General features: G+C 35.1%; 1 protein-coding gene across 1 annotated transcript in view; it reads left to right on the top strand.

Moving 5' to 3' along the window:
* The window catches only part of A2M (alpha-2-macroglobulin), a 36,068-nt gene extending 14,242 nt beyond the window's left edge, over nt 1-21,826 (top strand). The window contains exons 14-36 of the mRNA XM_033116737.1: nt 847-989; nt 1,602-1,751; nt 3,783-3,947; nt 4,366-4,474; nt 5,827-5,941; nt 6,631-6,859; nt 7,586-7,712; nt 8,065-8,186; nt 8,584-8,635; nt 11,519-11,602; nt 11,885-12,061; nt 12,383-12,470; nt 13,281-13,437; nt 13,724-13,798; nt 14,261-14,441; nt 16,057-16,280; nt 17,620-17,838; nt 18,001-18,128; nt 19,025-19,115; nt 19,821-19,889; nt 20,758-20,860; nt 21,350-21,391; nt 21,686-21,826. Of these exons, the coding sequence (XP_032972628.1) occupies nt 847-989; nt 1,602-1,751; nt 3,783-3,947; nt 4,366-4,474; nt 5,827-5,941; nt 6,631-6,859; nt 7,586-7,712; nt 8,065-8,186; nt 8,584-8,635; nt 11,519-11,602; nt 11,885-12,061; nt 12,383-12,470; nt 13,281-13,437; nt 13,724-13,798; nt 14,261-14,441; nt 16,057-16,280; nt 17,620-17,838; nt 18,001-18,128; nt 19,025-19,115; nt 19,821-19,889; nt 20,758-20,860; nt 21,350-21,391; nt 21,686-21,702 (2,867 nt within the window). The 3' untranslated portion in view covers nt 21,703-21,826. The remainder of the gene's footprint in view (nt 1-846; nt 990-1,601; nt 1,752-3,782; nt 3,948-4,365; nt 4,475-5,826; nt 5,942-6,630; nt 6,860-7,585; nt 7,713-8,064; nt 8,187-8,583; nt 8,636-11,518; nt 11,603-11,884; nt 12,062-12,382; nt 12,471-13,280; nt 13,438-13,723; nt 13,799-14,260; nt 14,442-16,056; nt 16,281-17,619; nt 17,839-18,000; nt 18,129-19,024; nt 19,116-19,820; nt 19,890-20,757; nt 20,861-21,349; nt 21,392-21,685) is intronic.
* The last annotated feature ends 2,701 nt before the right edge of the window (nt 21,827-24,527 follow it).

Raw genomic sequence — 24,527 nt, 5'->3', positions numbered from 1 at the left:
TCAAAATTACTTTAATCAATGGAAAGAAGGTAAAATTTTGGAGTGCCTTCTATATACTAGGTCTCATGCTGAGCGATGTATATTCTTATAACATTTTTCCCTTTTAAAGATAGTTATGATTTATGAAGAGTTTAATTGGGTACTTCCACCACTAAACTGGAGTCTTCCCATGAACAAGTATAAATCTCTGCCAGCTTCTCTTATTTTAAGGAAATCTAAAAGACCACTTACTAGAAAATTATCGGTGAACTACTCTTTTGTTGCCTCCTCATAGCAACACAGAAACACCATAAGTAGACACAGAAGTATAATGCAACCTCTAATGAATTTACGTAGATGTCAACAAAATAAATTCCAAAGGAGTACAGTGCTCATTTTATGAAGAAAAGAATAGAATATTTGGTTAATAGAACATTCAAGAGGATATAAAGATGAATACAGTGTGTTAAACACTTACTGTTATAACTCACAACTTGAAGTTCTATATCCCTCCTCCAATATGAGGTCTACATCAAATGGTAGCCAAGTGGTTGTTTCCATACCCTTAGATAGCATCAGAACTTTATGTAGGTGAGCACAAATTTAAAATTGGTAAGAAGTCATGATTTAAAAGAGTCAAGATGTTTCCTCTCTTAAGGTTTGCTTTTGCCCCTAAAGTTAGAGTTCTTAGAGATACAGAGTTTTTAGAGTCAGTCATCCATTTATTATATCCATTATATCTACTAATGGAAACAATCATTAACCAGACCAGGCTTCTAAAATGGCTTTGGGCAATATAAAAATTTCATTTTAGCCCTGGGTAGATGTCTAACCTATAATCACTTCCTCATTCTTTCTGTGCTCCAGTGAAAGGCCATTTTTCGGTGTCAGTCCCTGTGGAGTCAGACATTGCTCCTATTGCTCGATTGCTCATCTATGCCATTTTACCTGATGGAGAAGTGGTTGGAGATTCTGCAAAATATGACGTTGAAAATTGTCTGGCCCACAAGGTGGGTGCTTCATACAATAAATGTTTTAACATTAAAACTAGACATTACTATGGCTATCAATTATTTTCTACATGCAAGCGTTGGGACCACAGGGTTTAAATGAATTCCGCAGAGAATTTCAGCAAGGAAATGGTAGAGTCACACTAAGAAGCTATATCACTTGACTCCTAGTGAAAAATTCTCATGCATTGTCTCTTACCATATGATACAGTTCAGAGTACCTTGTTCCTGTCTTCTATGATGAAATGTTGAGAAATATGTAAGCAAGTTTTTAAGACTACTAAAGAGCAGAAAGAAAAACACGAAAATATCTAGACCCATTTGCATTCTATCTGCCTTAATGAACACTTCACCGTGTAGCAAAGGTAAAAATGGCATATCAAATTTAATAAGTTATAAAAATAATTAGATATCATTATAATGGCTTAACTGATTCTTGAGCATTAGAGTAAATTGTAGGGGACAAAAAGCCCAAGTCTTACACAGTGCCGACCACCACAAAGTAAAACAAAGTGATTATGCACTGAATGTGAGCAGCACTCAGAAAATGCTGGTGAATGCACGGTTAAATCCAGAAATTTGTTTTTCTGACCTTTCTCCTCAATTCTACAGGTAGATTTGAGCTTCAGCCCAGCACAAAGTCTTCCCGCCTCACCTGCCCACCTGCGAGTCACAGCTTCTCCTCAATCCCTCTGTGCCCTCCGTGCAGTGGACCAAAGTGTGCTGCTCATGAAGCCCGAGGCAGAGCTCTCCCCGGCCTCGGTGAGTTCCCTCAGCCTCAGGGGTCAGGAAGGGCCAGGCAAGGGTCTCCAAGCAAGAAGAAATGCCTAGCTGAGTAGGATAAGACCTATTATAATTATATTTATCTAGGACTGAATAGTTTTTAGCTCTCTCATGTGCACTCTTTTTGGTGAGAAAGAATTACGTATGAAAATAGATGGATAGATAGGTGATAGATGATACATAGAGAGATAGATAGGCAGATAGATAGATAGATAGATAGATAGATAGATAGATAGATAGACAGACAGATAGGTAGATAATAGATAGATATAGAGAGATAAAAATCATATGCCAGCCCAAGTCCCTGAAATCCTAGAACTCTATGAAATCAATAATAGATGTTTTCAAACTAGTTTTAACATTTTGAAAAGCCTAACAAAATGGTATATTTACCTGTACTAAGACTGCACAAGCTAAATGAAATACCAAAAATCTATTTTTGTAAGAATTATATCAGTTGAAATACTGGATGTCCCAAGATGAACACAATTTCAGAAGGAAGGTATGTATTGCCTCTGATGAGTAAAAATTAAGAAAAATGAATTGCTATACGATAAACGACATTAATAAATGAAATCTTTTAAAATACTGGGTTAAGAGAAGAAATAGCAAAAGGGTATGCTGGAGTGGAAAAGTAAGAAACTATTTAAAAACATGTACTAATAGTCATTTGCTCATATCTTCAAATGTTCAATATAAAGCCAATTGGAATAACCTCTTACTGAAGTTTTTTTACTATCAAAGTTTTACAAAGCGAAATTTATATTTTTACTTCCCTAAAAAGGAAACTTGTAACAAAGGGTTTCTTACCTTTTAATTTTTCCAGTAGGATTTAATTGAAAATATTATAATACTTCTAAAAAAAAGTATTGAGTACATTTCAATAGTGGGAGTAAGAGGATATGTGGGGAAATAGTATTAATGTTTTGTGTTTGTATAACATAATTTTAGAGTTCTCAAAGTTTTGTGTTTTGTTTTTTCAATTTAACAACCCTGGTGGATAGATAAGGCAGAAAATCTGATTAATTTGTTAATAATGAATCAGAAGCTTTCAAGTATTTAGTAGTAGACCTGGGTTAGAACACTAGTTCCTCTCAATCGTTGATAATGTTTTACTAATGAAACACTTTGCTCCAAGTAGCATAAGCCATTCCATTTATTCAGCACATATTTATTTAGTGCCTACTGTGTCCTAACTGTGCCTACTGGGAATCTAGTGCTAAACTACTGGAAAGACAAAAGTTCATGCTCTTATGAAACTTAACATTTTCACAGATTAGACAGACAACAATTATATAATATGCTTTGCAGAGGGGCAATGGAGAATAGTAAGAGGGAGCTACTTTTGAAAAAGTGTCTAATTTCATTACACTACACACTTTGCTAATCTAGTCTTATCAATCAGTTTTAAATTTCTATGAATATAACACAGTGCACCTATCAGCATTTTTTGTCTGTCTTACTCTTCCTCTTCAAATGAATTTGAAAACATCATTTCCAGTATTTTACAATTCAAGTTTTAAGTATTTATGAAGATCTGGAGCGTCCTGTTCCCATGAATAATACCTAAGGAAATCCTATCCTGTTCTATATAGAGGATGTATACTTACTCATGTGCTTGTTTAGAACATGTGTCCATTAACTTTGTTATACACAGTCAGTTGCTAACCACACGGTAAAGGCAGAACTATCATTTCTTTCTATCTTCTTGAAGCTTTGTATAATGTCTCAAGCATAGCAAACCTCAATTTCTCTTAATAAAGTTTTATTTCATTCTGCTATGGAGTCTAAGGTTTGCCTCTGAACCGTATGACAAAGTGTTATGATCCTTGCTTTAACTGTATTGTTTCCCTAAAATTGTTAAACATTTTCAAAATGATCTTCTCTATCAATTATCGAAGCAACAGATACACTCAAAGACTGATGGTGATCATTCTTTTCTTTTTTCCTTGCACTTAAGAAAAATAAACAGCAAATCAGTCTGTCCTTTTGTCCTTTGTATTTGTATAGGTTTATAACCTGCTACCAGTAAAGGACCTCACTGGTTTCCCTGAGAGTTTGAATCAACAGGAGGAAGACAACAGAGACTGTGTCCAACACAATGTCAATATCGATGGAATCATCTATTCCCCAGTATCAAATACAAATGAAAAAGATATGTACAGCTTCCTACAGGTAAATGCCTTATATTGTAGATGGTCAGTTCTTAAGTTTCACAAAATATTATATATTTTCAAAATTATTTATTTTAACGCCTTCATATTAAAATATGACGTTCAAGTGACTTTTCTAAGATCACTAACAGGAGCAGATCTAATAGCAAAGAGCAAGTACTGTAACTTTTTGAACTATTAATCAAGTTTTTACTGAAATTCATCGCCTTGCTTATTTATAAATATCACATATATAAAATAATGACTGTTGAAAGAGTGAAATTGTCTCTATAAGTATATCAATATCCCTTCTACAGATAGGAACATTAAAAGTTTAATATTAAGCTAATTGGATGGTTTGTTAAATTCAATGAAAAAAGTATGTACTTATATATTTTTTATTTGTTTGTGTACTGATACGGTGATAATTTTTGTCACAGGATATGGGCTTAAAGGTATTCACCAACTCAAAGATTCATAAACCCAAAGTATGTCCACAGCATGAAGTCTATTTAAAGATGCATTCTCCAAGACTATTAGCTTTTTCAGGTAAAAATAAATTAATAAAAATTAATTGCCTAATATATTGAACTAAATAAAAGAATTTTTAAAAGATAAAATGTGATAAAATTAACAAAAAACAGACTTGTGATTCAGATATATTAAAGTTCTTGCTCAAGGTCACATAGCAATACAAACCCCAAAAATCTGATTCTGTCAAGCCCCCACATATGCAAAGCTAGATAGCATACAAGGTAGATTGTGGAAAGTGTTAGAATGAGACGCGCAGATTTGCAGAATAAAAGCAAAGATTAAATCTGATCTAGGAATCAGGAAGGCCAGTCATAAAGAATCTTTATCTAGTAAATGAAGATATGTGGAGTTGAAAAGGGAAGAGAAAGTTTCCAGGCATAGGATCAGTGTAAACAGAAATAGAAGGGTTCACAAGTGAGATTACATTCTCACCAAGCAAGTGAAGATGCTCTTTAACTTCCCCAAAACATCAGCCAATATTCATGTTGAAATCACACTAATTTGTCAATGATATGGGCTACTTCTTTAATGAGTCAGATAGTAATGAAGCATTTATTTATAGTCTGATCTGGTCAAATCATGATTGAATATAGGCTGAGTACAAACCAAAGAGTTTGTCAAAAATCAAGGAAAACATTAAGTAAGAATCTGTTGGCTATATGGAATTTAAATAAAGATTATTATATATTTTTATTATTATTTATAAATTATATTTCAGAATTCTTTATCAGCAAGATTTATAGTAAACTTATGTATAAGTATATATATATGCACAAATATTTTTCCAGAGAGCTGGTTGTTAAATATTTACCAGCACACCATTAACAGAAGGTAAATAGGATGAGAGATCCTAACTCTGATCTCCTGACGCATATGTAAATAAAGAGCTTTGTTTGTATCGTCTATCCTTTCATGCCTATAAATTGTTGCTCAAAGCCACTGTCCTAATGTCTGGGTATGGTGTTTTTTTTTTATTTTCTTTTTGGTCCCACAGAGGAACACACCAAAGGGAACATTTGACTCCTGCCCTCCTCCCACTCCGAGTTCATAGAATTCTCCACTTGCACAATGTGCAGTAGCCACAGAGGACTCCTGTCTGCTCCACAGACAATCCAAGGCTCTTTCTGCCTCTAGACCTCTAGGTTCTCTGTGATTCTCTTCCCCACCTCACTCCTAGCTTATTTTAATACTTCAGAATTCAGCTAAAATATCAACTCCTCAAAGAAGCCTTCCCTTATTAACACCCAAGTGTCCTCCCTGGTTCTTACATCATTACCCTGTTTATTTCTTTTGCAGCACTTTTTACAATCTCTTATAAGCTTTATCTTTATACTTATTGTTTCTGTCTCCTCCCTCACCCATCATAGAAGTAAGTGGATTCGACTCCAGTTCTAATTTTATACTACATGCTTCAGAGCCTCTCACAGAGACTGTGCGAAAGTACTTCCCTGAGACGTGGATCTGGGACTTAGTGGTAGTAGAGTAAGTAACTTCTTTTATATATGAGGCAACAATATAGATTCCTCACAATTTTCCATTTTTAGCTAATTTCCCAATATCCAAGTATTTCTTTTAGACACACTGCTGTTTTCAGGAGAGATTTAAAGTAAATACTTCTGCTATGAAGTCTCAATAATCTCATTTTAGTAGATCTAAGAAATTTTGCACAAATCTAATTCTAAGATTTCCAGAAAATAGGCATAAGGACTAAATATAACCAAGCATTGCATAGATTAGCACCTATAAAAGATCTTTCGTTGGTCATCAATCTTGACTTATGCATAGAATGAGTCAGGCCGACTTTACACAGTAGTAATAGAATCGAAAATTATAAACCTGCCCTCAGTGAAACAATATTTTAGAGAGGAAAATTTATGAACAATCTTAAGTTACATATTTAGTTTATAACTATGTTGTCTATAAGAGATTATACTACAGCCATATATCTATAGGAGATTCTGATATACTCGTAGACTAGAATTGAAAACAGCCAGAGTTGGAAGAAAAGGAGTTACATGTTCCCACTTTAAGCCTTGTTTATATTCTTCATTATTGGTATTTCTACTGAGCACATCCAAGTCTTGACAATAGAATCATTTATAGAGGTTCTCTTCCTAGAAAGGATTTATTTAACGGCTTACTTTTTGTTCTTCACATGGCCATCCTCCCAGCTCATCAGGTGTGGCTGAAGTAGGAGTAACAGTCCCTGATACCATCACTGAGTGGAAGGCAGGGGCCCTCTGCTTGTCCAATGACACTGGACTTGGGCTCTCTCTTCCTGCCACTCTTCGAGCTTTCCAGCCCTTCTTTGTAGAGCTCACACTGCCCTACTCTGTGATCCGCGGAGAGACCTTCACACTCAAGGCTACTGTCCGAAACTACCTTCCCAAATGCATCCGGGTAAGGACTTCTCTTTCCTAAACTGAACATAAGATCAATTCAATTAAAAATTGTATTCCTAGGAATACTAACAAACTCCTGTGTGCAAACTGTGTTCACCAGAGGGAGAATACTATCAGAGATATTCATATATATATTCGCAACTAGGGTTGCTGATATCTCCAAATACCAAATTGCAACTTAAAACAAGTTTTTGACCCTTATCACAAACCTCTAAGGTTAGGAAGTTTGTGTAGTATGAAGATTTCTGACGTGGACAACAAAAATCCATTAGGTTCCATTTTCCTGTCTTAGATTTTTCCAGGTTTCAGCCTCTACATTCCCATATATATAACTTTTCATGTATCATTAATCATATTATTTAAAAAGTATTTATGAGCATCTCACCTCTGCTGAAACCACAACTGTTTATAAATCATGTATACTCTGCTGGGAAAGCTCAGAGAATGGTCAAGTTTCCAGGCTAACCCAAGAAGTAGAGCTTCCACGGGCAACATGCCATCATGACTTTCTGGTCCCACCACATGAAAGAGCAGATTATACCAAAATACTAATACTTAGAGGTCAAATCTACCTCGAAGGTGACTGGATCTTCATTTATATCATCTTCAGTATTAGGCAACCTGAAATCTAACCAATCCTCCAGTATGCTTTATTTCAAGCCATTCTCCTTTTGGTCCCCTTCTTCCTCTGATCTCTTTATCTCTGTCTCATGTGTGGCTTCAGGTCAGTGTGCAGCTAGAAGCCTCTCCTGCATTCCTAGCTGTCCCAGGGAAGAAGGAACAAGAGTCTCACTGCATCTGTGGGAATGGCCAACAAACCGTGTCCTGGGCAGTAACCCCAAAGTCATTAGGTGAGGAACAGTCTCCTAGAAACTACTCAGTACTATTTAAGGATTGTGTATCCATGGAATCCTTATATCCAGTTCTATTTCCCTCATGTAAAGACACCCCCACACACAATTGGTAGGATTTTTTTCTTTGTCTTTCATTCTAGCAAAGACACTAGAATTCCCCACTTCCCTCACCTCCAATAATGGATGGCTCTGTGCCATTGTTCTCTAGTTTATGCTGCTTCCATTCCTGCTCCTGTGTTTTTATAAAACAAACAAATACAAAAAAGGTTACAGAACATTTATAAATCTTGGAGCTTAGAGGTGTGGAGGAAGGGGAGATGGTGCTCATTTCTATTGGCCCTTTTTTCAGGGAATGTGAATTTCACCGTGAGCGCAGAGGCACTGGAGTCTCAAGAACTGTGTGGGAATGAGATGGCTGTGGTCCCTTCATATGGAAAGAAAGACACAATCATCAAGCCACTTTTGGTTGAAGTGAGTAAGCCTGCCCATTTGGTAGGGTACAATGAGTCATTAAAAACAATGGTAAATCCAGTTGAGATTCTTCTAGGAAAGAAGGGCTAAATAATATATGATCGTGAACTATTTCATAATATTATTTTATAGATAGATATAGATATCTGTATCTGCCTCTATCTCTGTCTTTCCATCTCTGTCTTTTTCTTATTTACACATTTTCCCCCACTTTCTCATCTAGCAACTTGTCTCCTTCATATTGCTTTTACTCAGAGAATTTATTTATATACTACATTTGAAAATCAGTTCCAATTCTTCTCTTAACTATCAAGAAATTTGTGGTTCCCATATCATTATACATGTCCTGAAAATCAGTCCATTCTCACCTCTAACTTTTCTTTCTTTCTACCTAAAGCCTGAAGGACTGGAGAAGGAAGCAACATTCAACTCCCTGCTTTGTCCATCAGGTAAGAGTCAGCCTTCATCATTAAAATAACATTGACTAAAGTTTGTATAACATTTGAAGTTCAAAGAATTTTATACATTATTTCTACACTTTCCCTGAGGTAAGTAAAACGCAAAGAACCATCAATCTAATGTGTCAAATGAGAAAACAGGCTTCAGAGAAGTCACGTAATCTGATCAGGAAAATATCCCTAGCTCATGCATTCTGCGTCTTTTTCCTTACAGCACCTTTGCAAATACCAAAATGTCTTTCTGACCAGGGTATGATGTGGTTATAGGTAAAAAGTGGGTAGAATGAGAATATTGCCAAGGGGATATTTTCTTGAATATTTAGTAATACAATATTACTGGGAGCTGGATTCAGGCCACCCCACCACTGAGTTTTTGCATAACCAACAGCATTTGATAGTGGGACCATGCTATTTCCCAAAGAAACAGTTGTCATAGCCTGTACCATTACTGTCATAACAATATTTGATGCTAATCCTGTTCCTAATGCCTTGTCAGTCATTTGGCAGGGACTAAGGAAGCTTACAGTAAAAGATATGGTTTTATATTGCTGGAGAATTTTCTAGTCTAAACAAAAACATTTATAGAAATTTAGTACACTAAGAAATTTCTCAACACAAAGCGTTCTTACCTCAAACCAATGTCAAATCAACATCATACATATGTTCCTTGCCTTTCTCTGTCTACCTACTAATTTCTGTTCACTATGATTTTTATATTGTTAGGACTTAAAATATACAAAATGTGTTCCAAAAACATAATTGCCTGGTTGTTTAGACTTCTTCTACATTTTGAATTTGGTGCTACCACCAAATCCTTTTATCATGGTTTCCCCTCCAATTCTGAGTTCTTCATTTTGATTTGTCTCTTATGCATCTAGGGCTAATCATCAAACCATTTTATTAAAATTAATTTTAATCACCCATGCAATACAAAAATATGTTCTCCTTTTAAAAACAAAACAAAACAAAATTTCATATTGAAGGTTAATGTCACTCCCTTAATATTTTTTCCAATACTTTAATGATCATCCATGTTCATTAGAAATAATATGTATAAATAATTTGTGTATATGTAATTTACATGTATGGCACAAGTTTCATTCTATAACTTTCTTTTTTTTACTCAATAACTTGTCTTAGAAATTCATCCATGTTAAATTATAAATCTAAGTCATTCCTTTCAGTTCCCTTTAAGTCCATACTATCACCATATCACAGTTCTGCTTGGTTTGTTAGCCATTCCTAAGTTGGTTTTCCCAAGTATTTGCCAGAATGAATGAATACACGTATACATAAATAAATACATGTATGCACACATACATACATACATACATACATACATAAATGCAGACTTTCTTGTTTACATATGCAAGTATATCTATTTTCATACCAAAATATGAAATTCCTGATTAAGAGGCAATAAGTATATTCTTAATTTTAATAGAACTAAAAAAAAAAGCTGTCTCCTTATTCCCTAAATATGTTTATATTTCTACCAGTTTATATTCCCCATGATGATCACCATCACCTGTTACCATCAAAGTTTTTTATTTTTACCAAAAATTTGGATGATATTATATATTGTTGTTTTAATTTATATTTCTCTAATCACAAGTGAGGATGAGATTATTTTTGCATATGTATGATTGCTTTCATATACTTTGACTTTATAATGGAGTAGTTTGTCTTTTTCCTGATTCAGCTGTATGACACTGAATCTTTATCGAATAAGTTGCAAATATTTTCTTTCACTTGGTAATTTGTCTTTTTACTTTGCTTATGGCATGCTTCCTTACAGAAGTTTTTTTTTTTTTTTGAATGTAAGAGAGTTTTTTGACATGCAAGCATGTATGTATTTAATACATAATTATATTAGGTATTTAATTACATGATTAAATTTAATTACATGACCATGTGTAATTAATATAATTAATGAAATATACATAGTTAATGTATACAACTTGCTGAGTTTGGAGATTTAAGTAAACATCTGTGAAGCTATCACCATAATCTATACCTTAAACCTATCCATTACCTCCAAGAGTTCCTCCCCACTCTCCTAATTATTATTATACTTTGTGTGAGATAAGAATACTTAATATATGATCTATCCTGTTATTATCAAATGTTTAAGTATACAATAGAGGCACTATACTGTATAGTAGCTCTTTAGAATTTATTCATCTTGTATAACTGAAACTTTGTACTCTTTGACAAAAGTTTTATTAATTTTATGAGGAAGGAATGTAGTATGAAGATAAATACCACATTTTCTCTCCTTTTCATCTTCATGTAATTCACCATTAAAATGGCAGTAAATGTATGCTTATCAGCATACATTTTATTTATTTTCAATGAGTCAAATATTGTTCATCTTCCACCCCCATGTCTAGGGCTTCCATAAAATACTACCTTCACATCTGGTAAAATATGATGGAAGTTAAGATGAGCATTATTGTAGAATTCAGGAACTTGATGGTATCTTTATTTTGTTTATGTATACATAAGGGTTTTTTCTTTTTCATACAAGTGTTGAGTAAGGAGGTTGGGGACGGACATATAAATATATCATCTTATGATAACCATCCTATGTTAGCCATAGAATGACATCATGGGTCCATTTCAATTTGTAGACTTCTTTTGGAAAGTAATTCTATATGTATGGAGAAAAAAAATGGTTAGGGAAGAAGTTCTGGAAATCTCAGAAGCCTGTTCATACACGTTTAAGATATAAAAATCTAGAATAGTAAAAGAGCAACAACTTTTCAGAAGCTTGGGTGTAAGGCATAATTTTGACTTCTTGGTCTTAGAGCTTTTTGGGTAGATAGATGGCAGAAATAATTTGCATTATGGCTGATTTGTTTTTTTTTCTAGGTGCTGAGGTACCCGAACAATTATCTCTGAAGCTGCCACCAAATGTGGTAGAAGGATCTGCCCGAGCCTCCTTCTCAGTTTTAGGTGAGTCTCCAGCTCTAGTAGACTATTCTACTATATTGACAGTTTGTGCTATATTTCTTTACTGTAAATACTGTTTCCAAAATAACAACTGTAATTTAACTCCTTTCTTCTCTCCTTTTTTAGGCACGTTGATTGCTTCCAATCATACTTCTGTCCATGCAAGACTCACCTTTCCTAAAAGTCCTCATTTCTCTACCTCACATAATAATTTATTTCTTCTTAATGATTCTGATAGGTTATAATCTATGAGCTTTATGACTTCCCATCTCTTCCATTCCCTAGGAGACATATTAGGCTCTGCCATGCGAAACACACAAAATCTCCTCCAGATGCCCTACGGCTGTGGAGAACAGAACATGGTCCTCTTTGCTCCTAACATCTATGTTCTGGATTATCTAAAAGAAACACAGCAATTGACTCCAGAGGTCAAGTCCAAGGCCATTGGCTACCTCAACACTGGTGAGTGATTAAATAAGTTAGTGAAAACTTCATAGTTATTACTTTAACAATAGATTCAATTTCCCAGTAGGTGTGAGTTACTTATCAATACTATTATACATTAGCTGATCATACTGTAATAGTTACTATGATAAGCATACTATGACAGTTAATTTCATTGTAACCAGTGTCCAACCTCCAATAAAATGTTTAGGACTCAGAACCTTCTAACATATGACAGCAAAATTTTTAAAATATCACAAGAGAGGCAAAAAACATTTTGGTATTTCTCGGGCACAATATGTACAATAGGTCATTTGTTTAATTAACCGTCCATTCCAGGTTACCAGAGACAGCTAACCTACAGGCACTATGATGGCTCCTATAGCACCTTTGGAGAACAACACGGCAGAAGTGAAGGCAATACTTGGTAAGAGAGAGTTTTTTGAGCTTCTATCTTTGTGCCAGTTCATTGATATTTATTATCATAATTACATTCACAGTAACCTTATCAGATATGTATTATTAAACCTATAGTTGGTTATACTAGATAAATCCACCAAGATTAGCAAGGTAACAAGCAGAAAAGCTGAGATTCACATACATGTATGTTACACCTGTCCCCCAAATTCATTCTGTTAATACTACATCAAGGTATTCTTTCTAAAATAGCTACTTTTTTCTAAAATAACTCCCATAACCATGAGTTCTTTTTAATGATATGGCCAATGAATGTATCATATAACTTCTAGATAAACTATGATCACTTCAGGTTATATTATATTTTTTAGATCACACTCATCTTGACTGAAAATAAATTCACCAATAGGAGGAAAATGAGAAGGGCCCAGTGATATGATATGAAACATTGCATTAAAATCCCTAGGGCAAATCAGTATTAGAGATTGTTACTGCATGTAAGAGTTGTATATGAGAAGATTCTGCCACCTACAGAAGGAAATCTCTAAAGAGAAGAAAAATTTAAAGACTTACTCAAATTAAGAAAAGTAACATTAGAAGTACTTAGACTCTTTATAGCAAAGAGAAAGTGAGTCAGCAAGGAAGTAATGGATCTAGGAGAAGAAGCAGGTCATCTAAAGGAGATGGGAGCTCTAAGGATACAAGAATTTCTGTTAGATGTCTATCAATGTAAGAAGTGTCCTATGAAACCTGTTACTGTGAAGTGGTTGTAGAAACATTGTAACAACAAAAATGTCATCATCACTTCCTCTCACCTCAGGCTCACTGCCTTTGTACTGAAGACTTTTGCCCAGGCTCGAACTTACATCTTCATTGATGAAGCACACATTACCGAAGCCCTCACCTGGCTCTCCCAAAATCAGAGGGACAATGGCTGTTTCAGAAGTTCTGGGTCACTGCTCAACAATGCCATTAAGGTGAAGTGTTCTCAGAACTCATTGTAATTTGTCCATTATGATGTGTACAAGGATGAGGAGAAGGGGTAATAACATAGGAATTCTTTAGGGAAGGTATCAAAGGAAAATAAAATCTGGATAGCACCAAGAAGAGAGTGTGGCACTTAGGTTGATTGTGGTACTGTTCCCCATGGGGATGAATATGGGTAAGATCAAATTCTATGACACAGCATAAAGCAAAGAGCTGATTAAGAGCCTTCTTAGAAGTTAAATTACTCAAATCTCTCTCTGTCACTCATATTTACAGGGAGGAGTAGAAGATGAAGAGACCCTCTCTGCCTATATTACCATAGCCCTTCTGGAGATTCCTCTTCCCATCACGGTAGGTACCACCTTCTTCCCCTGCTGAAGCTTAATTCTGGATACAATGAAAATACTGATCTACTGATCTGCCGTTTGAAATATTCTACTAAAAGCCAAGTGTCAGCTTTCCTTCTATGTAATGCCAATGCTTCCCAATCAATAGAGAATTCAGTCAATCCTTTAAGATTTACACTTTCCCAGTGATGCCCCTAGGCTAGTTCTCCCCTAACACACACACACACACACACACACACACACACACACTCACACACACATAAAATTCTAAAAATACACATATATGCCTGCCTTGTGAATGTAAGAATAACAGATAAAAAATACTATTCTCTCCATCCATAAGAATGAGGATAGATGGACAAATCTATTTGAAAACCTTCCTTACCTCCTGTGCTGCAGCTTACCTGGGGATGCCAGCCTCTCTGTTCACATAGCTCTCGGTTCCCTTCTTGTTCTTCCTTCACAGCACCCTGTTGTCCGCAGTGCCATATTCTGCCTGGAGTCAGCCTGGAAGTCAGCAAAGGAAGGACCCGATGGAAGCCATGTCTACACCAAGGCACTGTTGGCCTATGCTTTTGCCCTGGCAGGTAACCAGGAAAAAAGGAGAGAAGTACTCCAATCACTTAATGAGGAAGCAGTGAAGGAAGGTGAGAGCACACCTGAAATCGTTCTTCCATCCCACCTTCTCTACTATATTGCAAATATTCCCTACACCTACCTCCTGTGATCCCTTTCCCCTCTCTTCCTGTATCTATATCATTATAAAAATCTAGGATTTCTGAATGAAGTCACGCATCAAAAGATAAGAGTCAGTATACTGTAATAGTGAGAAGCTTGGCCTCTGGAGACCAGCTCCAAAATGTATTACATATGTGACCTTGAGAGGTCACTTGTCTGTGTTTCATTTCCTTCATCACTAAAATGGGGATAATAATAGTATTTACTTCATAATGTTGTTGTCAGAGTTAAATACATTAATACATGTAAAGCACTTACTAGAGTATATGGCACATAGTAAGTGCTTTAAAAGTATTAATATGATCTACTATGATTAAGATATCAGTTCTTAATACATATCCAACTCTTATCTGGTGCATCATATCATCTTAAATATAACAAAGGACTGAAGGAAGTAACCCCATGAATAAAATTGGGTATTTTATGCTCATTTCACAAGACTGATAATGTTGACAAATCTGTTCATATTCACTCAATACTTCTACGTAAACAGTGGTCTATATGGGGGGAGCCAAAGAAATAAAAAATCAAATGCAAATGATGATAAGATATCCAATAAAACATATTCTATCTTTCTCCCTTGACAGTGCTATTAATTATTTATTCTTAAAATTGTATTGGGAAATATTTCAGATATGCAAAAAGGCATAAAGAATAATTAGCAAACACCTTTATACCTCCCTCCCAGCTTAAGAAATAAAATATTACCAATGCAGGAAAAAATCCCCCGTGTACCACTCCTACCCTAAATATAATCATTATCCTGAATTTGTCATTACAATCTCTGTGGATTTCTTTATATTTTACTGCATATGTATCCCTAGGTAATATTCAAAATTTTTAAATGTTTTTCATCTTTAGATACGCAGCATCATACTTTTGAGTATTTCTGCACCTTGGTTTCTTGTCTGTCTGTTTGCCTTTTGTATTTGTTTTTTTTAAGTTCAACATTATGCTAATAAGAGTCCCCTACATGGGGACCTATAACTCTAGTTCATTAATTTTCACTGCTGCATAATATATTACAATATATAGAAAGGTCATAATTTACATAGAGAGTCTCTCCTCATGGATCTTCCTTGTTTCTTATTTGTTGCTATAACAAACCATGCTGCAATGAACACATACATGACAAATAACATCACAAACAGGAAATTATCACAACCAATGAGAGAACTTGCTCTTTTTTTGCACTCCCATCAACCTAACGACAGCATCTGAAAATTTAGATGGTTATGGGCTTCTGATTCCAGCACCATTATCTGCCTTAGCCTGGCTGAAACAAACCACATTCAGATTTATTAGGATGGTGCAAAAGTAATTGCGGTTTACACGGTTAAAAGTAATTGCAAAAAACGCAATTACTTTTGCACCAACCTCATACATGGAAGGAAAACCATACAGATAAGGTTCAAGACATTGTAATAAGAGTGCAATCCTTATTTCAGCTCTGGCTTGGGTACTTTCACCTTAAATTAAATGTGAATATGTAGTCACTTGTAAATCTATTTTTCTCACTCCCAGATAATTCCGTCCACTGGACGCGGCCTCAGAAACCCAAGGCACCAGTGAAACATTTTTACCAAACCCCGGCTCCCTCTGCTGAGGTGGAGATGACGTCCTATGTACTCCTGGCTCACCTGACAGCCCAGCCTGCCCCGACCTCAGAGGAGCTGCTATCTGCATCGCACATTGTGAAGTGGATCACAAAGCAACAGAATTCCCAAGGGGGCTTCTCTTCCACCCAGGTCTGTGATTTGCCAGAACCTTTTATTTCACTTTCAGGTATCAAAAGGTTTGAACAAGATATAAACATATCCAAGAATGAAAAATAAAGATGAGAATAGCTTGAAATGAGGAAAATATATTATTATTCAGGAATAGTGAGAAATAAGGGAAAATGAAAGTCAAAAAGAGCTAAAAGGAAAATGCCAAGAATTTTGGCACCCGTCCCTTTGTTATTATCACAGTGTCTTCTGTCAACAACTCTACCTCCCTAAAGCAATAATGGGGCACCACTATCAATAGCCATAGCAAAATGAATTTAAAAATCTACTGTTCTTTTGGAAATTCTGAGAGTCCTTTTTAAACTGTTCCTAGAAACACTATTCATAATCTCTCCAACTGGTTTCTTCTAAAGTTGGTACATTTCATGCTTTCTCTACCCACTTCTAAATATACAGATACTTTTTCATCAGGAACATAAAGAACTATCTTTTTTCATCCAACCTTTTGAGCTTAACTGTATAATTTTATATCTAAGAAATTCATTAATACATACACAGGAGGAAGTTTCATCTTCAAAGAATTTAGATGTCAGCCTATATTCCCTAAAAGAGACAGAAAATGTGACAAAATGCCATCGCATTTTTCCATTGTACATCTTTTATTTTTCTATATGAATGGAAAAAAATGAATAATTTTATTAGAATGGCTACATTCATTTCATAGAAATGTATTATTTAAAGGATGTCATCCAGGTTCAGTGCTGGTGAGAATTGAAAATATAAATATGAGTAGGAGAATTCAAATTTCCAGTAAAAAAGGAAGAGCCAAATAAAAATGTCAATAAATCAGGGAAATAATTATAATTGTCTATTTCCTTTGGAGAAACTGAAACATGACCTTGATCATGGCTGCAAAGGACATTGGGTTCTTTCAGGGCACTGACCTCAGCAACACAGTAGAATTTAATTTGGGGTGAGAGTCCGACTGAACTTTGGTTTGGGAAAGTGGCAGATATGACAACAGTTGTTGAGTAAGATAATAGCTAATGCCAATAAATGAGTCCCATCCACATGTATTTTCTACATTACATATCCCACATATATTTATAGAAAGAAAGGGACCAATTTTCTGAGAAATAAACTTTCGGGCATATAGTCTAAGGCATCTACATATATGAATGTTATGGTTCTGTCATCTATCTAAGGATTATAACCAATATTGAAATTAGAACTTCACTATTTAAGTAGTGAGAGAAATGGGAAGTAGGAAATCAAAGCCCCTTTCATGGCATCTACCACGGGCCTTTGAACCCTCAAAGCATTATCAGACCTAGGTGGTTCTCTCACTTGTCTCTTCCAGGATACAGTGGTGGCTCTCCATGCTTTGTCCAAATATGGAGCAGCCACTTTCACCACCACTGGGAAAGCTGCACACGTGACCATCCAATCTTCAGGGACGTTTTCCACAAATTTCCAAGTAGACAACAACAATCGCCTGCTACTCCAGCAGATTTCATTGCCAAAGGTGCCTGGAGAATACAGCACGACAGTGACAGGAGAAGGATGTGTCTACCTCCAGGTGAGACTCTTAGGGCAGATGAGGACAGAGGGTCCACAGTAACTGTTCTCACCAAAAAGTCCTAATTCAGGAAATGGTGGAGCAACTCAAAGAAAGAGTTGAGGAAGCTGGGAGGAATCCTGGGGAAGGGAGAAACAGATTTTTGTCTTTGATGTTCCACAGACATCCTTGAAATACAATGTTCTCCCAGAAAAGGAAGCATTCCCATTTGCTTTGAACGTGCAGACTCTGCCCCAAACTTGTGATGAACCCAAAGCCCACACCAGCTTCCAGATCTCATTGAATGTCAGGTAAGACATTTTGACTGAATCACCTAATTCTGGGTATAACAACCAATCTTCTTACTGGAACTCCTCATTAAGCAAAGCAGTGTGACAGCAAATGTTTGCACTACATTTATTGAAAAAGTAATATGTCCTCAGGCTGATACAGAATTTCTCAGTGATGGGGATTACCTTGTACAGCCCCTGCCTCCAGAATCTATTATTGTCAGACTTCATTACTTAAACATTTTTTGTTTCCCTCAATAATAACTAAACCAAGAACGTTACCCCTTGCCTCTGACCTGATTTTCTGATTTCATTCTAATGTGATGATTTATCCTAATTTCATTCTATTGTTATGAAATCCTATATTATTCTTGATCTATCCAGAACAGAGAAGAGAAATTCTTGAAAATGAATATAAGGAAGTAGTGACTCTCTACTTAGAATTCCTACTAGCGATAATTAAATTAAAATAATCAGTTTTGAGGAAAATACATAGACATGCAGCAATATTCAAATAGCTGCAGGACTTATCTGAGCCCAAGAATATTAAAACCCGGTTGGGGATACTATTCAGGAAAAACAAGTTAAAATCAAGTATATGTAACAAATAACTGGCATAGATTAGAGGTCTCAAGCCCAGCTATGCATCACTTGTAGAGCTTTCTTAAAGTGCAGATACTCAGAGGCCACACACGTGAAATTCTGATTCATCAGGGCTAGAGTCGGCCTGCTCTCTGTGGCTTTAACAGGCTCCCGGAAGATTCCAGTGCACAACCAGTTTTCTGAACCACTGGATAGAATATTCAAGAAGACTCACATGTACCTTTTAGGGCTGTTGAGTGCTTACTGTGGACATAGAAAAAGAGATTATTTAATAACACAGAAAACCCTAATTCCTTCCTTCCCGGGATCTTCAGTTACACTGGCAGCCGCCCTGCCTCCAATATGGCGATTGTTGATGTGAAGATGGTATCTGGCTTCATTCCTCTGAAACCAACAGTGAAAATGGTAGGTTTATTACAAATTCAGGAGTCCCTATTTTATTTAATGTCTTATGTATCTCCAGACTAAAACAATAGAAATATTAAAATCCTATTAAAGCAATCTCTATGAAAGACTTATACTTTCTCCAAACTCATAAATATAATTTAGCATGATTGCATTGATGCCCACCATTTGCATAACATCTGGTTAGAAAAGAAACTAGAAAAGAAAATGGCATCAGGTTCCCGCTTTCATGGAGCTTAGACTCTCGTTAAGAAAATAAAGCATCTACATATGATCCAGTGGAAAAAATATGGAAATGTAGATTGACATAAACTATAATAATACAGAAATTCAGACAAAAATTAGATTGCTATAAGTTAGAGCAAGCAAAAGAAGTGAAAAACAAAACGAAAAAAAGAAACCTACTTCTTTAAGGAATAGACTGCAAATTGAACCTGGAAATATGGGTAATTCCCAAGTTTAGTTCTCTTTTCCTCAGATAAATAAACTTTAAACATAGGCCATGTATTATACTAATATTAAACTGTGCATCCCAGTTATCTTTCATTTTTAGTTTTACCACGTTATTGTCCTTCACACACAAAAAAACATTGGAAGAAATTTTACCCTCAGGCTTAATTTGGTAATACGTACTCTTATTTTCTCTGGGTTTCCCCAGGGCTTTCTTCTGTTTATTAACATTTGTAGTGTCTTAATTTTCTTCAGCTTGAAAGATCTAATGATGTGAGCCGAACAGAAGTCAGCAACAACCATGTTTTGATTTACCTGGATAAGGTGAGAGCCTTGCCACTCTAGTTGCAAAAAGTATAGATAATAATCTCTCTAAGGGAGGTATCTGGGAAGTGAATGAAGGCATTTTGGAGACATCAGCTCCATGCTAAATATTTGAAAATTCTAATATTATTCCAGTAAATATTCTCCTCTCCTTTATATTTCATCTGGGACTATAGGGGAAAATAGCTTATTATAATATTGGGATATGAATATTTCTAGGACCCCATAAGCAAGAAATTCTTCACAAAATGTGCTTATTATGTCCTCAAGTAATTTTGAAGATATTGATTAATGTAAGGAGGTAACCATTCGGATTAGTTAATTATTATATTAACAACACATCAACAATATAAAAGGGGAAAATACTGTCAATCTCAGCAAGGACTTGGACCATAAAATAATAAGATCAGTCCACAAATAAAACAAGCTCATTTTATAGTTGTGTGTGGTAGCATAGTTTATTCATTTATAGATTGATGAATAGTATAGTTTACAAATTTATGAAACTTAACAAGACTGAAGTGATCAACCTTTTACAGTTTTTTGAATCAACACAACAAGATAGAGAAATGAAACTGTACCAAGTCTCTGGATATTCAAAAATGAGCATAACTACTGAACCATATATCATTCACCCTCTATGAATAGAGCCTATACTAGCATTGATGGGAGTATATGAATTGTTTCAGTTATTTAAGAAATAATTGGGGGAGGTTTTCATCCACTCTGGGAGCTTTCTGCACAATTTAGGGACCCTGTTAGTTGACAAAAAGTTTTTTTTTCCCCCAAAACAAATGAACACTTAAACTCATTCAAAGAAGAGAAGAAAACTCCCTGGAAGTTTGTTTAATTCCTTTTTGCTTTCTAGATGACAAATCAGACACTGAGCTTGTCCTTCATGGTTCTACAAGATATCCCAGTAAGAGATCTGAAATCAGCCATAGTGAAAGTCTATGATTACTACGAGACAGGTGAGTATGAGCAAATTTCACATAGAAATTAAGTTCCTGATCACAGAAATTTAGATTTGAGAATTGTGTAGGGGCAATTCATTACACTAACAGCTCTGAACACTTCATTTATCTCCATCAAGTCTGATTCTCCTGTCTTTGCCTTCTGTACATACATAGTAGAAACTACCTGTAGAATAAATATATCAACTAATACAAAACACCTGTAGGATATTTAGTTCCCTTTTCTTCAGATAAATCAACAATACGACAATATTAGATTTAAATTAGTATAACATTTAATTGTCCCTCAGGAGGTTAGGGTAAAGGGAAACATTCTGTACTCAAAAAGTTAACAATATGAGATAGCAAACAGCCCATCAAATGAACAATGCTGATGTTTCTGACACAATGTAGTTCTTCCCACAATAAAGATTCTTTCACTGATCTCTATCCCATAGATGTTTGCTTTCCCTCTCACTTCACCTAATGATTTTTGTTTTCATTCAGATGAGTTTGCGATTGCTGAGTACAATGCTCCTTGTAGCAAAGGTAAGAAATTCACACTCCCTTTGGCTTGTCCCTCAAATCTCCTCCATAAAATTATGGATAAATATTATTCATAGAAATCATATTGCTCAAAATGCAACTTATTATAGAAGAGTGCCACTGATGGTCAAACTTTCATAGGATTGCTTATTTGATAATTATAAGTAATGGATCTTGTTTCCCACTATACTAATTGGGTTTCCTTAGGCACTAGGATACCCAAATCTAAGGGAAGGAATGGTCACTGCTCAGAAAACTCAAGTCCATCTTAATTTTCTCTTCTTACCACTGTCACAGATCATGGAAATGTTTGAAGATCATGTCATTGAAAACTGCTCTGCTGGAGTCCCTGTTCCATAGACTCCGATCTCCATGGAGAAAACAAAAGAGTTTTTGTATCTCTAAAGCCTTAATGAATAAACCATTTTTTCTAGTCAACCTTTATCACTGTATCCTTGTTCATTCGATAAACATTTATTACATTTCAATATGACTCCCAATAGAATCAATGTTTTTCTATGAGAGAAGATCATTACTAGCAATGATCTTACAGCTCTTCCAATGTGAAGACGCTAAAAAAACTTCACCTAAGTAAAAACTCATCATTATCCTTCCAGGATAGAGCCAGAGTGAAAGTCATCATGATTTTGAGGAGCTCGTGGTTTACATACTTTTGCTTGATGAGGTATGGAGAAATAGGCCCTCTAACTCATACATTCCTAGAGAGTTTAAATTAGGGGACCAATTTGAAAGTATCCACTGACACAGCAATTCCCCCTGATATAATCATATATGTATAAAACAACACAGATAGGATATTTATCTAAAATCTACAGAAAAAATTATAGGAGCCAGAATAGCTAAAACAATTTTGAAAAAGAAAAACAAAATTAGAGGACTATACTACCTGATTTCAAGACTTACTATAAAATTATAGTGAGGTAGAAGTGAAAAGATAGACACAAAAATAAACAGAACAGAAGAGAAAATGTAAAAATAGACCTACATGTTAGTGATCATTAATTTTCAACAAAGGTATCAAGGAAATTCAATGAAGAAAAGATAGTTATTTCAATAAATGCTGCTGGAGCAATTAGGCATCTATAGGAAGAAAAAAATGATCTCAAACCGTACTTCACACCATATATAAAAATTAGATCAAAATAAATCAGAGACCTAAATGCAAAACCTAAAACTATAAAATGTCTAGAAGACATAAAGGCAATCTTTGAGACCTTGGGCTAGGCAAAGATTTCTTAGACAACATACAAAAAGTACAAACTATAATACAAAAACTGATAAACTAGTCTTTATAAAAATTAAAATCGTATGTTCTTTGAAAAACACTGTTAAAATAATGAAAAGATAAGCCACAGACTAGGAAAAGGTATTTGCAAAATGTATATTTGATAAGAACTTCTATCCAGAACATACAAAATTCTGAAAACTCAGTAACAAGCAAACAAATAAATGGGCAAAATATTTGAACCGCTATTTCATCAAAGAAAATATATGGATGGCATATAAGCATATGAAAAGATGCTGAACATCATTAATCTTTAAGGAAATGGTAATTAAAACCACAATGAGATACCACTAGGTAAATTAGAATGGCTAAAATTAAAAAGACTCACTATGCAAAAAAAAGGAGACTCAACTATACCAAATGTTGTTGAGGATGTGAAGGAAATGGAACTCTCACACACTGCTGGTTGGAATACAAAATGGTACACCACTTTGGAAAAGAGCTTGGCAGTTCCTTAAAAAGTTAAACATGTACCTAACTCTATGAACCGTATCTCCTAAGTATTTACTCAAGAGAAAAGAAAGCCTATGTCCATACAAAGATTTGTACCCAACTATTCATAATAGCTTTATTTTTTCAATGGCCCCAAACTGGAAACAACCTAAATGTCTATCAACGACTGAATGAATAAACAAATTGTGACACATCCATATAATGGAATATTAGCAATAAAAGGTAAGCTATTCACACACACAACAACATAGATGAATTTCAAAATAATTATGCTGAGTGCAAGAAGCCAGAAAAAAAAAAAAAGAGTATATACTTAAGGACTCTGTAAAACTCTAGAAGACGCAATCTAATCTATAGTGGACAGAAAATAGGTCAGGGGTTGCCTAGGGGTGGGGAAGTGTTGGGTGACAGGGAGCAGAGACAGGGAGAAATTATAAAAAGGCACGAGGAATCAGTTCAGGATAATTGATAGATTTGCTGTATTGATTGTGGTGATAAATGCACCGGTATGTACATATGTCAAAACTTATCAAATTTTACTCTTTAAATACATTCAGTTCATTGTGTGTTAATTGCATCTAGATAAAATTATTTTTAAAGGGGATGGTGTAGTAAAAGAAGTTGTCACAGTAAGTAAAGTGAACAGTGGTTTGGACTAGAGTTAAAAGTGAAGATAAAGAGAAGTGGTGAGATCTAGAATATGCTTTAGTAGTAGAGATCATGTAGTGAGTAAAAAAAAGAAAGAGATCAGAAAGCTCTTCAGTTTGGAATCTGAACAACTTAGTGGATGGTAGGGCCATTTCCTGAGATGGGAAGACGTGGGAGTAGAGATATATAAAGAATATTCATCCCATCATTGTTTGTGATAGTGGGGAAACAAAGACAAATGAAGTATGCATCATTAAGAGAATGGATACATAAAATGGAGACTATGCAGCAGTTAAAAGGGTGAACAAATGTACGTAGCACAGCATGCACAGATCTCAACAACATAATGCTAGTGAAAAAAGTAAAACAGTGAAATATATAGAAAAATCATTTAATTAAATAGGAAACCAATAAAGAAGAAAACTACATATTTTATAAGGATACAAGCAAACTCAAGAAATATATCAAAATATGTTCTTGTGGAGGTAAGGTCAATGGCAGTGGGGTATAGGAAGTAGGGGAAAGGTACATAACACGGGAGAGGCATATACAGACTCATAAAGATGGTCACCCCATGAACTGAGAAGTTTGATTCACTCTAATCACTGTACCTGAAGTCCAAAAAATTACTTATTAAAGCACAATAAAATAACAAAAACAGAATGGACAAGAGTCCAAATTTTTGCTACCTTACAAGGATTATACGGTCATGTTATTTTCACTTTTCCTACT

Source organism: Rhinolophus ferrumequinum, chromosome 10 (genome assembly GCF_004115265.2).
Source record: "Rhinolophus ferrumequinum isolate MPI-CBG mRhiFer1 chromosome 10, mRhiFer1_v1.p, whole genome shotgun sequence".
Lineage (NCBI taxonomy): Eukaryota > Metazoa > Chordata > Mammalia > Chiroptera > Rhinolophidae > Rhinolophus > Rhinolophus ferrumequinum.
The sequence above is the reverse complement of the archived record's forward strand: the minus strand, read 5'-3'. Positions and strand labels throughout refer to the sequence as shown.